At 38.2% G+C, this 16,290-nt stretch overlaps 1 protein-coding gene across 6 annotated transcripts in view; it reads right to left on the bottom strand.

Moving 5' to 3' along the window:
• ACOX3 (acyl-CoA oxidase 3, pristanoyl) overlaps positions 1-16,290 on the bottom strand; it is an 88,773-nt gene that overhangs the window by 63,601 nt on the left and 8,882 nt on the right. For all 6 annotated transcript variants that reach the window (XR_015803012.1, XM_088163078.1, XM_014895295.2 and 3 more), the window contains exons 8-13: positions 6,528-6,624; positions 5,928-6,110; positions 4,526-4,648; positions 2,869-2,989; positions 2,146-2,265; positions 894-1,007 (exon numbers count right to left, since the gene is read on the bottom strand). Coding sequence is in view for 5 of the 6 variants with exons in the window: in XM_088163078.1 (XP_088019204.1) it covers positions 894-1,007; positions 2,146-2,265; positions 2,869-2,989; positions 4,526-4,648; positions 5,928-6,110; positions 6,528-6,624 (758 nt within the window). In the remaining variant the exon portion in view is untranslated. The remainder of the gene's footprint in view (positions 1-893; positions 1,008-2,145; positions 2,266-2,868; positions 2,990-4,525; positions 4,649-5,927; positions 6,111-6,527; positions 6,625-16,290) is intronic.

Below are 16,290 nucleotides of genomic sequence, written 5' to 3'. Positions count from 1 at the left end.
CACTGGTGGATGAATGCAATCACATTTAAATTACTAGCTTTGTACATAATTGTGTCATATTTCTAAGAGCAGCTTAGAACTATTAAGGTAAAAAGTTATTCAGCATAAAGTCCTTGCATGAATCCTGCTTGCTTGTTTCTAAGCTGAAGATTTAATATAGAGCATATCTTAGGGTACAGGGAGTGTTTACATGCTGCCTAAATTAACAATCCAGTTTCTAACAGAATGGATCAAGAAACAGGTTCAGATTTCTTTTAACTATGGTCTGATTCAGTAGGTATTACCTGAGAGGAGAGAACATGTGCTGTTGCTCTCTCATTATGTGTTGGTCTGTGTCCATCAGCCAGTCTGGGCTTACAGTGATAGACAAATGGAATGGCATCTAATGTCATACTTGACTTGATTGTAGCAGAGTAAAGCAGGAAAACTACAGGGAACTCTTTTTCCCTCATTACTTATTTTTCTCTATACAACTAAAAGCAACTATCAAAAGCAGACGAACTTCATGCCTTTTCAACATACTTGTAAATCCCTTGTGTGGTTTTCTAAAAGAAGCTACTTCAGTGATAGAAGGAAGTGGCAATCGATTCCCTTAGAACTGGAAAACAGCAATACAGTGAGGAAAAACCCAACCTCAGAGATGTTATTTCAGAGGACTAAAGAGTTAAAAATAATATCTGAAATCATTCCAGAAATGAATTTGGGGAAAACAGAATGTATTTTGAAATGCAAACTATATTCTTAGTAAATAAAAATGCATGTAATACAAAAAATGTCAGCAAATATGACAAATATCTAATAAGTAGCAGAGGTTGAATCTCAGATCTCTGGATCCCTTCCTTTGGAAAGGAATTTAAAATTCTGGAATCAGTTTAGTAACAGCAGAAGCCTACCTGAGGAGTCCATGCAATCTTCAACACTAATGGCTGTGAATTTCCAGCCAAGGATATGATGGTAGTCTTGCAAAAAGTTTATTGTTCCCAAAGGAGATTCAAAAGTAGCTTTATCTGAAATACCAGTGAAAATAAAAATGATTTATGAGAAAAGAAATCAGACTTTTTGGAACTAAAAGCCTATTACAAAGCCATGCATACACTTGACAGGCCAGATGCAATTAGGCCATAATACTTATTTTATTATGGCCTAGTCCAGCCAAAAGAGGACTGGTGGACAAGTGTGGAAAAACCTGACATCACTGCCTATAATTATTCCCCATAAGATTCAACTCCAACTGCTGAGTTTTCCAGCTCTGTAAGATGCTAGTGAAACTCACTGCTGGAAAACTGAAACAAAATCTAGAGAACTACAAGATGTGGTGATGGATATTGCTACCAAGTCAGGTGATATGAACTGTTCCAAGTACAATAAACAGACTTATGATGACTTTACCAATACGTAGTCACAGATTCATAGAATAATTTGGGCTGGAAGGGAACTTAAACATATCTTGTACTAACTTCCCATCCTTGACAAGGACACCTTTCACTAGACCATGTTGCTCCAAGCCCTATCCAGCCTGGTCTTGAACAGTTCCAGGGATGGGGCACCTACAACTTCTGTGGCTAACCTGTGACAGTGTCTCATCACCCTTGCAGAGAAAATTTCTTCCTAATATCTAATCTAAATCTCTCATCTTTTAGTTTAAAACTATTCCCCTTTGGCCCATGACTATCTGCCCATGTAAAAAGTAGCTCTCCCTCTCTTTCCTAAGTACTGGAAGGCCATAATGAACCTTCTCTTCTCTAGGCTGAAGATACCCAACTCTCTCAGACTGTCTTCATAGCAGAAGTGGCCTCCTCTGGAACCTATCTAACAGGTCCCTATCTGTTTTTTGCTTAGGACCCCAGACCTGGATGCAGTGCTGAGGTAATTTGGTTGAACTAAAATGCACTTCTCTGGGAGTAAAATATGGCTTAACCTGATTAGGGATGGCAAAATATCTAGCTACCACTGCAAGACAGAATATTTCTTACAGCAAATATTTCTGTATTGTGAATGCACCATATGATGGAATCTGAAGCACATTATTTATGCTCCACAACATTATTTAATGACTGTCAATTGCTTCCAGTATGAAATTACCTCCTAATTCCATTAGCTACACATTGTTGGGTCCAGCATAAAGATTCCACAATGAAAATATACCTCTTATGCAATTCATCCAGCTCATTAAGTAGTTGCTGGTTTGCTGAAGCAGGACGTTGTTATCTCCCTCATATGTGCAGTTTGGATCATTGTCATTTCGGATTTCACCCAGACGATTCACTTAAGAAGAACAAGTTCACAGTTTAATATATTAAGTTTAATATATTTTATATATATAATTTAATATTTCAATATATTAATATATTTAATATATTTAATATATTTAATATATTTAATATATTTAATATGTTAATATATTAATATATATTTAATACATTGCAACGTATTAGTAGAAGATGAGAGAGATTAAATAATTATTCTGTGACAAATTGCAGGAGAGCTGTCTATTCCTGTAAGTAAAACTATTGTTACAAACAGATGAGCTTGAAAATTCACTGATTACCTTGTACAGTAGAGATTTTAGATAGGTGTGGCATTAAACTTACAAGAGAAATTTTCATCTATAAAGTCTGAATCTTTATATTTGAAACAGACTGAATTACTTGTACACTCTGTCCAAATGCTGGTGCAGATCCTGTATGGGTTAAGGGAGGGGTTTTTGTGACGTCAGGTATGAAATAAAATTTGAAAACATGGATATGAGGATAAAATACTTTCTAAACACATGGCTAAAATTCAGAAATAACAGCACAACAGCAGTCGAAGAACACATCAGAATAACCATTCCCTTTCTGATCAGTGCACGCAGTGTCTGTAACTTACTGGCAAGGTAACCATGTCCTCCACAAGCTTCTCGGCACTCCTGGGCTGCCTGCTGAGCAGTCCAAGACGCCAGTGGTTTGCTGGCAGCAGATAAAGCATGAATCTCACGTCCTAAATCAGCCTTTGTGAAAAACAAATTATAAACGGAGAATAACTTTTATAGAAATTAAGCTGGTGACCAGCTAAAGCCATAGATACATGTACTGCTTTATAACAAACAGTAACTGGCAATACAGGCATAAAATTCTATGTAAGTGCAGAGCATATTCATTGGTGCCACAGAAAACCCTGCCACAACTGAGGAACCTTCAGTATCAGCTTTCTTATGAGACAGCAATAATTTGTGTCAGATAATGGGCACGTGGGTGCATCTTCGCTCAGCTGTACCAGCTGGCACAGCATTGACTTAGTTCACCACCTGCCAAGCCTTCCCTCCTAAAAATTCAGAAGCAGGTGATTGAGGGTGGTCTGTCCCCTCTGTGACATAAGCAGTATAGCCAGCAATAGGATAGTTATAATATTTATTGTCTTACACAGTTTTCACTGATCTTTTAAGCATCAGTTTTGCAAAGAGCAGGAAAACTTTTATGTACACCCTCAGAAACTCCAGAGAATCACAGTCACTCTGTTGACCTTCCTTTGAAAATGCATTTGGAATTCTGGTTTCTGGAGATAGGGGCTTGATACAACCAAAGCTTGTTTAAGAGCACCTCCCTGAATGGTGTTGTTTGTTTAATGATCTTCTGTAGAACAAAAGGAATCCATAAAGATTACATTCTTAAAATTTTCAACGAGATTCTTTCCTATCGTGACTTTTTCCCTGATAGCCACTATTTTCCCAAAGATTAGTCACTGCACTGCAGACCTCCAGAGATGAAGTATCAGGTAAAACAATCAAATAGATTCTTCTGTGTTTTGTGCAAAGAGGAGAAATTAAAATACCCTGCCATTAGTAAAAAATATTTAATGAGCTTTACTTCAGATAAAAAAAAGCTTGAGGATTTAATTAAGACCTGAGCAATACACAGCCAATATGCAGGCCCTAAAAATGTTTATTGCCAAAAATTATAAAAATAAATAAAATTTATATGCTGTAAAATTATGCAGTTAATTTGATTAAGAATCAGTCCACAGAGACTGATAGATTAAACTATTTCCTCTGTAAAGGGATGACTTCCAGTGGGCTGATTGTCGATGAAAAACTCAGTGTTAAAACTTAAAAGTCAACTTTTTTCACTAAAAATATTTATTTTAATGCATGAATTTGAATTGCAAACTTAAGCCAGACTCAGAGAGTCTATGCAGGAATTAAGATTAGTATATTTTCAGAAAATCTTTGATATATGCTCCCCATAGAATCATTTACAACAGTTATAAGCTAAACTTACACCATCATAACATATTTATGATAAAAAATCAGGCAAGAGAACATAACCTTCAATCCCACAGAAATCAATAAAACTTTAATAACTCCATCAAAACTAATTTGAATGCTTTTCTAAATGCAACTTTAATCAGTACTTTATATGCCCCATATTTCTGAGACATTGCTCTATCATTCTCGATTGTAAGAGAGCCTAAGACTCCTAAATAGGTCTTCCATTTAACAGTTTATTATAGTAAGACTCAGTGAAAAGGAAATACATAAACATCTCACCTGTCTCTGATTCCTTTGCTTTGTCAACACACCTGCAAAAAACTCTACAAAGTTCTCAAATACTGACTTTGAGAAATAATCTAAAGCATATGCAGCAGCCAGATAAGGTAAAAGACGCCATTGCTGGAAAAAAAAGAATTAAATTGATTTGATAACAAATTGATATATGTTTTAAATCGTTATTATATTGAACCAATCCATTAATTTTTACTGTGTTAAAAATGGAAAAATGCTTAAAGGAGAAAAGAACGATAGCCACCTATAATGTAATTTAATTACATTTAATTATGTTATACATATCTTTTTATACAAGTTATGGTTATATTGTTTTAGTTCTCCCATTTCATGAATTTGTGATAAGCATTCTGTTAAACCAGGGAAAAAGTTCACTGAAGCTTTGGGGACCAAAGACATATTTTTGCCACGTGTTTATAAAATGTCTGCCATGCCAGGATCAGTCATGATTCATAAGTTTCTTCAGTACAAACATGACAGAGGTTGTAATCATTTCATGGGGCTCGGGAAGGAAAATAAAAAGTGCTTGAAAGTCTTTGTGGTAAAGGAAGAAGGGAATGGGAGTTTCAGCAAGCAGAACCCACAGAACAAACCAAAACTGGGAAAAATTGAGAGAATCAAATAGTGGAAAGCAGATCCTCAATTATTCAGAAATGGTGGAAGGCACCTTCCACCAGTTTGTAGAAACTCATGAAATCTTTCAACATTGCAAGATAAGTGTCAACCTGGAAAAAAGCATCCACACTTCAAGGACCAACTGGGCAGGTTTGCTTCCAGCACTTCTTATATATTATCCTTTGTCATTCAGCAAATCTGAGGTTTCCCTTTTCCCCAGTTATTCTACATACACTTTTTCTATTTTTTTCATAGGAAGAAGTGTTTTTCATCCACGTAAACTGCAGGCAAATCTTGGTTATAATCCTCTTAAATCAGTATTAGCTTGAGACTTCCCCACAATGAATTCCATTGCGTTCTATACTTTTAATGCATACAGGCTACAAATGAGAAACTTAACTGTAGCAACAAAAGAAGCAGTGATATTTTGAAACAAATGCTATTTTCTACATCTGCAGTACTTTCACATGTGCAGGTAAGACAGACTACCTCGTAAAAGGTTACTACTTTTGAAGACAAATGTTTCTAGGTACTTCAGAGAAATATGTATTTTTTTGGTTTTGCTGTTCCAAGAACTTATGTTAAAAGCCTGGTCATGACAGGAGAAGGTTTTGAGCTGGAATGAACTCCCATAGCTGTACTAGAATGGTGCTTCAGGTGACACAGACAACTTTAATTTCACTAACTTCAGAGTCACTACTGTGATCTGCAGTAGCTCTGTATGTGAGTTTCATCATCTGGAAGTCTGTAGATGAAATTCCAAAGTATTTACCTGTGTTTGATACTCAAGAACAGGAATTTCTTCATCCTCAGTTGGTCCAAACTGACGGCGAGCTGCTGAGAAGCGTATGGCTATTGCCAAGGCAAGCTTTAAATTGGTCACAGAAATGCCTGTGATCATAATTCTGCCAGTGGACAAGGATCCCAGAGCTGCACTGAAACGTTCTTTAACCTCCTGAATGAATAGAAAGCACAAAAGGCTAACATTTCATTTTACCCCCATAAAGATGCAACTTGGTAGTATGATCAGAAGCAATTTTGTCAATTTTGTTTCTGGACTCATTCAGATGAGGTATTCATTCAGATGAGGTATTCAGGTACGACTCAGAGTAGTCTTGCCTGAACACAGTCAAACTCCAAACTCTTTGGGATCAGTGGGGTCATGCAAAGAACACAAAAATCAGTAAAGTCAGCAGGGTGAATTGAGACATCTCTAAAATGCAATTAAAAAACCAACATTCATACTTCATGAGAAATTGTCAACAGCCTTCTCAAGTTCAGGTATCCAGTACTTCCTGACATGAGAGGCCCATTGCTCTGTCTCTCAACCTACATATACCTTTGTATATTTAATGAAGACTTTGTTTCATACCTTGATAGAACTTGAGTACTTCCCCTCAGCTGTGACATCTCCAGCTATATTCAGTATGTTTTCTTTTGGTATTCTGACATTGTGGAACACGGCAAATCTGTTTGAACAAATACACAAATAGTATAAAATCTATGTCTACATAGTCTGAGGTGTCATAAGAAAAAGGGGATTGCAAAATTATCTCAGGCACATCAGTGAACTGAAAACAGTGCCCATCAGGCCAGGTAGGCAATTTTAGGGAAGTATGCCTGGGCCAATAAAGACTTTCATACTAAGAGCAGTACAATAACTTCAAGAAGAGAAATTATTTGTTATAACTTCTGATTTTTGATTTTTTGTTTTAAAAAGACAATGTTTACAAAACAAAAAAAACCCACTTCATTGATTCTAGGAGACCATTTCAGCAGCTTTGTAAAGAAAGAAGTAAAAAAAAAGTAATGGAAGGATGAACAATGGTATTCTGGTTGAGGGAAGGGAGAAGTACAGTTACTTATTGAAGTTACTTATTAAACTTACTTATTAAAGTTACTTACAAGAGACCTTGTACACAGGCAGTTTGACAGGTATTTTCACTGGCATCTCAGAAAGCTGAACTGAATTCTCAGGCTGCATGACTTAGGTTGCCTAGGTTGGTATCTCAGCTGCCAAAAAGCTTGGGAAGATGAACAACTTCCTTCTGCTGCCTAGAATGGGACTGGGCCATTCTTCTTCCAAATAATTCCCTGCCTCAAACAATGCTGCAGAGCTATATTCATAACTGAAGTGCTGTTTAGACCAGTCTGGAGACTGCTTTGGAATAGAGACACTATATATTTTTATGAATCTAAAATATAGATCTGTGTGGGTCATTCATTCTACTGCAACACAAATAAGGACACAGCTGAAATAGCGCCCAGAGAAGAAACCAAAAGGAAAATTTTCCTTTGTTTAAAATCAAATTAGGAATTCTGTTCCCTGAAAAGTGGCATCTTAAAAAAAGAAGAGGAGGATAATCCTTTCTAAATTGCAGCACTCTAGCAGCAAAAAAAGAGGGAAGTTCTTAAGACAGGGGGAATGTCCTGAGTATTCATATTCTTCAGGAAGAAAGTGATTGAACGGTTTCACCCAAATGGGCAACACAACTTGGCACAATAGCAGCAGTATCAACCCCACTCACGAATATCTCACTATCTAATAGCACTTGAAAAGCTGCATTTATAATCAAAGAAAATTCCTTTTTCCTGCCAATAAAGGCTGATCTATTTAATATGGCTCATGAGAGCCAGGTCTTTCACATTAATAAATTACATAAAGGCTGCATTGCTGCATGTGCTTTTAAATTATGAGTTGTTTCCATGGAAACATATCTGAATACTGAATTTATTCAGCCTTAGAGATACATGGTATTTTCGGACTTAGACACAGAGAAAGGCGTGCTATCCTAACCAAGAACCAGCTGCCTCAACAACACTAATAAGTGCTTTGTTAAATGCCAATTTCAGTGAGACTACACTACTTTTTAATAGAAGCAAATTCAGATTTTCCAAAAATCTGATTTCCATCTATGTTAATTTTTTTTTCATATCTCTGGAAACAAAAAATCTTTTTCTAGAAAGATCTTTCAGCTAAATTCATGTTCTCTGCTCCCTATATCCCACATAGAATCACAACTGAAACTAAAAATATCGGTACAACAACCTATATTTTTAAGCAATAGCATGCATCTTGGAAAGAACTTGAGCTTATAAATTATTACTCATTACTTTAATTACAGAAGAGTGTGTATGGCAAGATTTAGGTCTCTAGTTTACACTCTTTTTTTCACAGCTGCTGTCCATCCATAGAATTCCAAGAAGGTGCTTCCTCCTAGGACCATACAAAGCAAGCATAAGGCAGGAAGCTACAAATATGTTCAAACAGTGAACCAGACACTAATTACTGAAGAATATTTTCCTGACAGGATGCCTGCCAGTCACAGCACACTAGAAGCTCATCAATTACATTTTTTACAAGCCATTAGAGCAAATGAGAATTTTAAGAAAAAATCAGAGATGAAAATAAGGGAGGTCCGTGGATGTTTATAGAGATCCCTCTCAAGAAGGAAGGGAGACATGGAAGAAAGCAATGAAATTCTATTTTAAAGAGCTACTGAATGGGTGATAAAAACTGGAATTATAAGACTAAAGGAAGAGTTCACCTAACAGAGAGATGATACAATCTTTGGGGCACATATTAGGACAATATTTCAAAGGGCTCCCTTTCTTCTTTGGCTTTCTCTCTGCAAATACATATCTGGAACATGCTTAGCCTTGTATATGATGAATGGAAGATTTCATGGCAGCATTCATAAGAGTCATTAGGGTGGAAAACACCTCCAGTATCAGAGTACAACCATTACTCCAGCAGCACCATGTTCACCACTAAACCATGTCCCCAAGTACGACATCCACACATCTTCTGAACACTTCCAGGGATGATGATTCCAACCCTTTTCCATGGGCAGCCTGTCTCAATGTCTGAACACTCTTTCAGTGAAGAAATTTTTCTCAGTATCTAACCTAAACCTCTGCTGGTACAACTTGAGGATGCTTCCTTTTGTTGTGTCATTTGTTACCTGAGAGATAATGGCAATGAATAAAATGGCAAATTATCCTCTGTTATGTTCTGTTTGACACTGCAGTCATTAGTTCAATTCACTGAGCAAAGTTGTGCAGTTGTAGAAATTTTTTTATATTGACCTGTACTTGAGACTCAAGTGTTCATAAAAAGCAAATTGAAAGCTACTACTTTATAAATCTATATCCCAATTGCCTTCTTCTGGGAATTCCAAGCATACTCATAATGAATATGTGACAGATGTGTGCTGAACAAAAAAGTTCCCCAAATGACCTAAACTATTTTACCCACTTTCACTTCCTATGATACAATCCCAAACAGTTAAATCTAAGGGGAGTCTTCTGTTGGAAAGAGTGAAAAACCTTGAAGAAAGTTTTATTATAATCTGACAAAAATATAAGGAAGTTAATTCTATACCACATAAAAGATGACCTAAAATTATTATGATTAAAAACTACAAGCACTCCCTTCTTTAATAACTTCTTTCACAGCTAGTGAACTGGAATACTGAAATTCCTATTATTATATGATAGCCTATTTTCTTAAAATCAAAATTAATTCAAGTAACAGGTTCTGAAAGCTTAATTTTTTCCCTTGATATTATCCATTGCAGATACATTACACAAAGATATGTGGATATGCATATCAGATGAGAAAAGCTTTAAGAAGCAAAGGAGAGAGGCAGAACTAGCAATTAAAAATTCAACAGAAAATTTCTATGTGTAAAGAAATAAGATGTTTTGCCTATAAGCATGAAGGTTGAAAATAAAAGCAGAACCTCACAGGACTGGTGGGTTAAGTGACCCTGTGAGATTGCTGCCAACTGCTGTTACGCTTCTTCTCCAAGAACTTTGCTATTGGGAATTGTAAGACATACTGGCCAATTGGAACTTGATATTGGAACATATTAAAAATAAATAGTAAGATTTAATGAAGTCAACGAACACGTTTTTAATGGTTATTAGCCCAGAAAGCAAAGACTTGGCCCACATCTGTCAACGCATTAAGGGGAAAATTCTCCTTAAAGAATTGAAGAAATACCTTACAATAATGGAACTGTATACACAGTCATGGGGATATCATGTACCAGCAAGTTTGGAAAATGGCTAAATTTCACACAGTGATGACAAGACCAGAGGTTTGAAAGCTGCCCTGCTTAGGGCCTCTTCAGCACAGCAAATAGCGTGACTGAGATTAAGACCTCTCAGCAAGACAGACAGACAGCTGTCACTTTAAATAGATATCACAGGGCTCTACAACAATGTGCAATTTTGCATCATGTAGACACATTTTTTACCACAGATTTAAAAAAAACTGTATCATACAGATTTCTACCAAGAGCAGCTGAGCAGAGTGAAGTGCCATTCCAATAGTAGCATTCTTGTTTGGGTTCTTTGGCCAGTAGTTTAGGGAACATTTCAAACTAAGTTAATCTCACTGACTTTAAATCATGCAATAGTAATTCATCTGGTGTGCAGTAATGTTGATAAAAGAGGAACAGCTGGAAAAGCTACGAGCTCCTTTTGCCAATACTAAAGTAATAAACTGTTACCTATAGTACAAATAGCTCAAATATGCTTTGGTGAACTTCAGACTCACTAAAATGCCTTTTCTGCCAGCTTTTGTTACTGACTACTTTAGAGATGGTGCAATCATCAGACTTCCAGCCAGAAACAGAAAGCAAGTGAATGGTATTGGAAGGCTGTGAGTCAATTGATATCAGGGCTGTTTATGGGACACAGTAAACCTTGGGAAGAATAACATTTCAGAGATTTGATGAAAAACTTGCAGAAGGAAAGAAAATTGCCACATATTCTAGACTGAAGCTCACAGGTTAGAGCTGAAAAGAGTTACAGTGAAACTGGGGAAAACTGCATGGCAGTATTTTAGTTTTATTTTCTACAATCAAGGCTCTAATCTAAGAATGCAGCTCTGTACAGCAATGCTCAATAGCAATGATAAAACAATAGCAGCAGCAGCAGTTTATAGGCCTCCTAATCCTTACCTAACAGACTTCACAGGCACACAAAGACCCACTCACACTAAAGTTCTTACAGCCCAAGTGCCAGTGCTGTGAGGAGCTCTGGTTGTGCAGACTCCTGTGGCTGTTGAGAGCTGACAGAGCCCTGCTAAGGAACAAAAGTGGTTGGTTGAAGTTCACTGCAGATGTGAGGCTGTATTTCTGCGGGCCAAAAACCAAATGTGTGACCAGATCTAAATCACCCTTCCCCACTTTCACCCATATCAAGTGCCTTTCAGTGTGAAGTAGCTATGGCTGTAGAGTTCTGAGGCACAAGAACACGACAGAAATGAGGGGACAAGGCAGCACTCTGCAGCAATGTGACCACAGCCCAGTAACACACACAGCACTGAATGTACCCACAGAGTGTCCAACCCTGACTGCACAAACTACATGAGGAGAGCAAAGCAGGGAAATGCCAACGACTCTGCTGCAAAAATCACAGCTTTAACTTAAACTGTAAACATGCAAGATGTGCTTGCAAAATACCTGGTTTTAACTGTGGAAGTGGCACTTTTCAAAAGGAATAAAGTATTCATGGTATATTCAGATAACATAAATACAGGCACAGGCATTTAAACATTCTTTTTTCTTCTATAGCCACTTCATTGCTATTGCAATTGTTTGAAACTTAGGTCAGAGACTGTAAGTCAATAAAAAATATTAAAAAGCCCAAGCTTGTTTATTTGGGAAGCAGGACTGATTTTTACACTTGATTTCTTACATCTCTGTTCTTTTTCCTGTACTGAAACAGCCACTCCTAAGGCCTTGCAGTGAACCAGACCTGACAAATTATCTGGCTGAAGGGTTTTTTTTCATTAGTTTTCAGGCAGTTCCAGTTCCCTAGCAGAGTCCCCTACAGCTACATAAATGTTCATCACAGCAGAAAGAAAAAGGCAGCGTGGGAGTAGAAGCAAATAACCAAAGAAGCTGATTATGGATATTATCTTCACTAAACTACTGTTTCAGATTGAAAGATGAAGCTCCAAAGACTATTTAGGCTTCAACCATGTATTATAGTTCCTATCTTCCTAGTGAAATAACTGCAACACTTGCAAAATCTAAATGAGCATGAAGAGGATAAATAGTAGAAGACAAAAAGGAAGAGACTTGCATTTGTTCTGCCTTTAAACTAGCAGTAGGAGAATCATAATGTATTATTGGCAGTGATACTGAAATAGTAACAAACAAATTATGAATTAACCTTTTAAAAGCAATTTGTAACAACTTGGAAATCTTTGCCAATATACAAGAATTATAATGAGGGCTTTCTAAACCATCTCTTTCCAGAAGAGATTATTTTACACACTTTATTGCTTTCCTGTCCATTAAATCCCTTTTACCCATTTATTCTTGGGCATTTTGTTTTGTTTTCAATATCCCGAAAACTGAATCTGGCCTCACTGATTGCTAGAGAACATGCTGAACATCTCAGTGCGTTGTATGTGTGCAAAGATTGACCACATTTTAATTGCACAGGAAAGGCTGTTAAACAGCTAACAAACTCCATCAGTTTTCCCAAGCCCACAATTATCATTGGATTCAGTTAACAATTCTTCCTCCAGAAAGACCCATTTCTCCTCTACAAAGATTTAAGGTAAAATGACAGTTTCATTTCTCTCGTTCTTCCCTTACAAAAGGTTTTATCTCCTCAGCAAACTATATACATGTTATCAGTGGGCACAGCCTAATGAGGTCAGACATGGTTTACAAAGACAGGCACGGTAAGCACCACTTCAGAAATAAAATTATAGCCGATTTTCACTCTTCCCCATGAAGACTCAATTGGGCATAATTTCCATCTCTAGAGAGGGGAAAGCAGAAATTTGCTGGTAGTTAAAACGGGACATGAAATTGGTTCACCACCAGTACAGTGTGATGTGAATCATTCACTGATGTGCACGGAAGTCGTGGGTAATTTGGGCAATGTTCCAGGACCTAAGGCACATCCTTCCCCCACCCACCCAAAACAAAACAAAAACCCCACCAAAAAAACCCCACACCAAAGGAAAGAAACAGAAATGCACATCCACACACAGCGCAGCTCTTGTTTTATGTGTGTGTCACCTCCCCAATCCTTATGCCTGCCACACATTTTACTGAGAAGTCCCTGAAATCCCAGATACTCAGGGATTTTTTCATTAGTTGTTTTTTTTCCTCAGCCAGTACCATTTTGGGTCCTCAGTGAGCAGCATATTTCAAAGATGGACAGAGCAATAGCAACAGGTGGACATTTTAATATTATAAAATAAAGAATAAAGCATTTGCATCCCCTGGTGGCAGTCTAATTTAACTTCGCTAACAAAACACAAAACCAGTCTAAACTCTCCATAAGAAAAAAACAGAATTCTATTTTTACCCCTTTATGCATTGATTACACTAACTATCATAAATTTCCTAGAGAAAGAAAAGTATTTTAGAATATTTTACAGTGATTTTGTCTGTTTTTTGGTTTTGGTTTTTTTTTTTTTTTTTTTTTTTTTTGTCAGGGCAGCTAAAGTTACATGTAGAACAGCTTATCTTGAGTATCATCATGCAAGACTTATAGGATGGCCAGGGTATCAGACCCAGCCAGCATGGGTTTAGGAAGGGCAGGCCGTGCTTGACCAACCTGATCTCCTTTTATGCCAAGTGACCTGGCTGGTGGATTCAGGAAAGGCTGTGGATGTTGTGTACCTGGACTTCAGCAAAGCCTTTGACACTGTGTCCCACAGCACACTCCTGGAAAAGCTGGCAGCCCACGGCTTGGACAGGAGCACTCTGTGCTGGGTTAGGAACTGGCTGGATGGCCAGGCCCAGAGAGTGCTGGTGAATGGTGCTGCATCCAGCTGGGGACAGTCACCAGTGGTGTCCCCCAGGGGTCTGTGCTGGGACCTGTCCTGTTCAATATTTTTACTGATGACATGGATGAGGAGATTGAGTCTTTCATTAGTAAATTTGCTGACAACACTAAGCTGGGAGTGTGTGTTGATCTGTTGGAAGGTAGGAGGGCTCAGCAGAGAGACGTGGAATGGCTGGATGGATGGGCAGAGTCCAGTAAGATGAAGTTTAGTAAGTCCAAGTGCCGAGTCCTGCATTTTGGCCACAATAACCCCCTGCAGTGCTATAGGCTGGGGACAGTGTAGCTGGACAGTGCCCAGGCAGAAAGGGACCTGGGGGTACTGGCTGACAGCCAGCTGAACATGAGACAGCATTGTGCCCTGGAGGCCAAGAAGGCCACTGGCATCCTGGCCTGGATCAGGAATGCTCCTGTGGCCAGGTCATTCTTCCCCTGTACTTAGCACCAGTGAGGCCACACCTTGAGTGCTGTGTCCAGTTCTGGTCCCTCAGTTCAGGGAGGATGTTGAGATATCTGAGTGTGTCCAGAGGAGGCAACGAGGCTGGTGAGGGGCTTGGAACACAAACTGTGAGGAATGGCTGAGGGAGCTGGGGTTATTCAGCCTGGAGAAAAGGAGACTCCGGGGCGACCTTATCACTCTCTACAACTCCCTGAAAGGTGGCTGTAGTCAGGTGGGGGTTGGTCTCTTTCTCCAGGCAGCAACTCATAGAAAGAGAGGACACAGTCTCAAGCTGTGCCAAGGGAAATATAGGTTGGATATGAGGAAAAAGTTTTTTACACAAAGAGTGATAAAGTACTGGAATGATCTTCCTGGGGAGGTGGTGGAGTCACCATCCTTGGAAGTGTTTAAAAAAAAAGACCGGATGTGGCACTCAGTACCATGGTCTAGTTGAGGTGTTAGGGCATGGGTTGTACTACTCAATGATCTTGAAGGTCTCTTCTAGTGATTCTGTGAGAAAGACCTGCAAACACCATGTGATTTTTGGACAGTCAAATTATGAAACTATGAGAATTATTTGGAAAGATAATTTTAGAAATGGATTTACACTACAAAAATTCCCACATTAGTTCTGAAAATTTTTCTCTTACTAAAAACATTACACTCTCCATTAGCAGGAAACCAGCTTTCAGCAAAACAACAAGAGATTAATTGTTCTGCAAAGCCAGAATGGACAACTACAATCAACTACTCTGTTTTCTTACACAGCATAAATCAATAGCATTTTCCAAGGAGACTCTGGAATTTCTTCCCCATGACCTTCATTAGTGTTCAGGAACTTAACTCTCTGTGTCCATATTGAAAATTATTAGCATAAATTTCTTGAAGCACAGGAACAAAATCAAACATCTCTGTCAGAGATGTCAGACTCTGATCCCCACTGTGACCACATACCCTGAGTGTAACTACATGGAAATAGACCTGATTTACTACGTGTTCATGCTAGTTGAACCAGACTTCACACACACATTCAACAAAACCTGGCAGTGCATGTAGTGGAGACTAATACTTGTCACAGCATAAGGGAAGGTTTTCTCCTCTCCCCATACAAGTCCATGTTTTCTCTGGGATAAATGAGGATGTAAGATTAATAAACAGCCAAGGAGAACACCTTGACAGTATCCGGTGAAATATCTCCCTGTGGATCCTGGAATTCTGCAGATCATGCAACCAGGAGTCCATTTTCTAGGGTGGCAAGGCTTGTTGCCTCTGCAAACAAATGCAGAACTTCCTCTCCAGTCCCCATCCAGCCCTTCGTGTACCTCTGAGAGCTGACATCCACAAGCCCTGTCACTTCTCACATCTCAGTGTGAGCAGGAAGGTTGCAGAATAAAACCTGGTTCCCTGGTTCTTGAAAACAACATTGGCCTGCCTCTAATCTTAGACCTCCTCCAAAAAAAAGTAGCTGAGGTAGTTCATAAACACAGGCCCCTGGACTTTTTAGCTAAATGAGGAGTATCTATGGGTAACCTTGGGCTCCTCTCATCCTTCTCTCTTAATCTTCAAGTGCTGTCTTCAGGTTTCTAATGCAGGGACTGTCTTAATGCATACTTTAGAGATTTACATCCATGGCTGGGGCTTTTTGGGCACTACAGTTTGAACATAATAATTTTTTTTTAACGATGTATACAAAGTAAACAGGAATGCCCTATGACTGCTTTAAATGACATATGATGTCAAATAAGATAAGAGACTCCATCTGACAATAAGATAGGAAGTCACTGTATCTCATTTAAAGGGCATTTTATGGATTATAATTTCCAATTATTCAGTTATTACCAATATTTTAAGAAATACTCTATTTTTTCCC

This window comes from Sturnus vulgaris, chromosome 4 (genome assembly GCF_052056855.1).
Source record: "Sturnus vulgaris isolate bStuVul1 chromosome 4, bStuVul1.hap1, whole genome shotgun sequence".
NCBI lineage: Eukaryota > Metazoa > Chordata > Aves > Passeriformes > Sturnidae > Sturnus > Sturnus vulgaris.
Note: the sequence above shows the minus strand (reverse complement) of the source record. Positions and strands in the feature narration are given on the sequence as shown.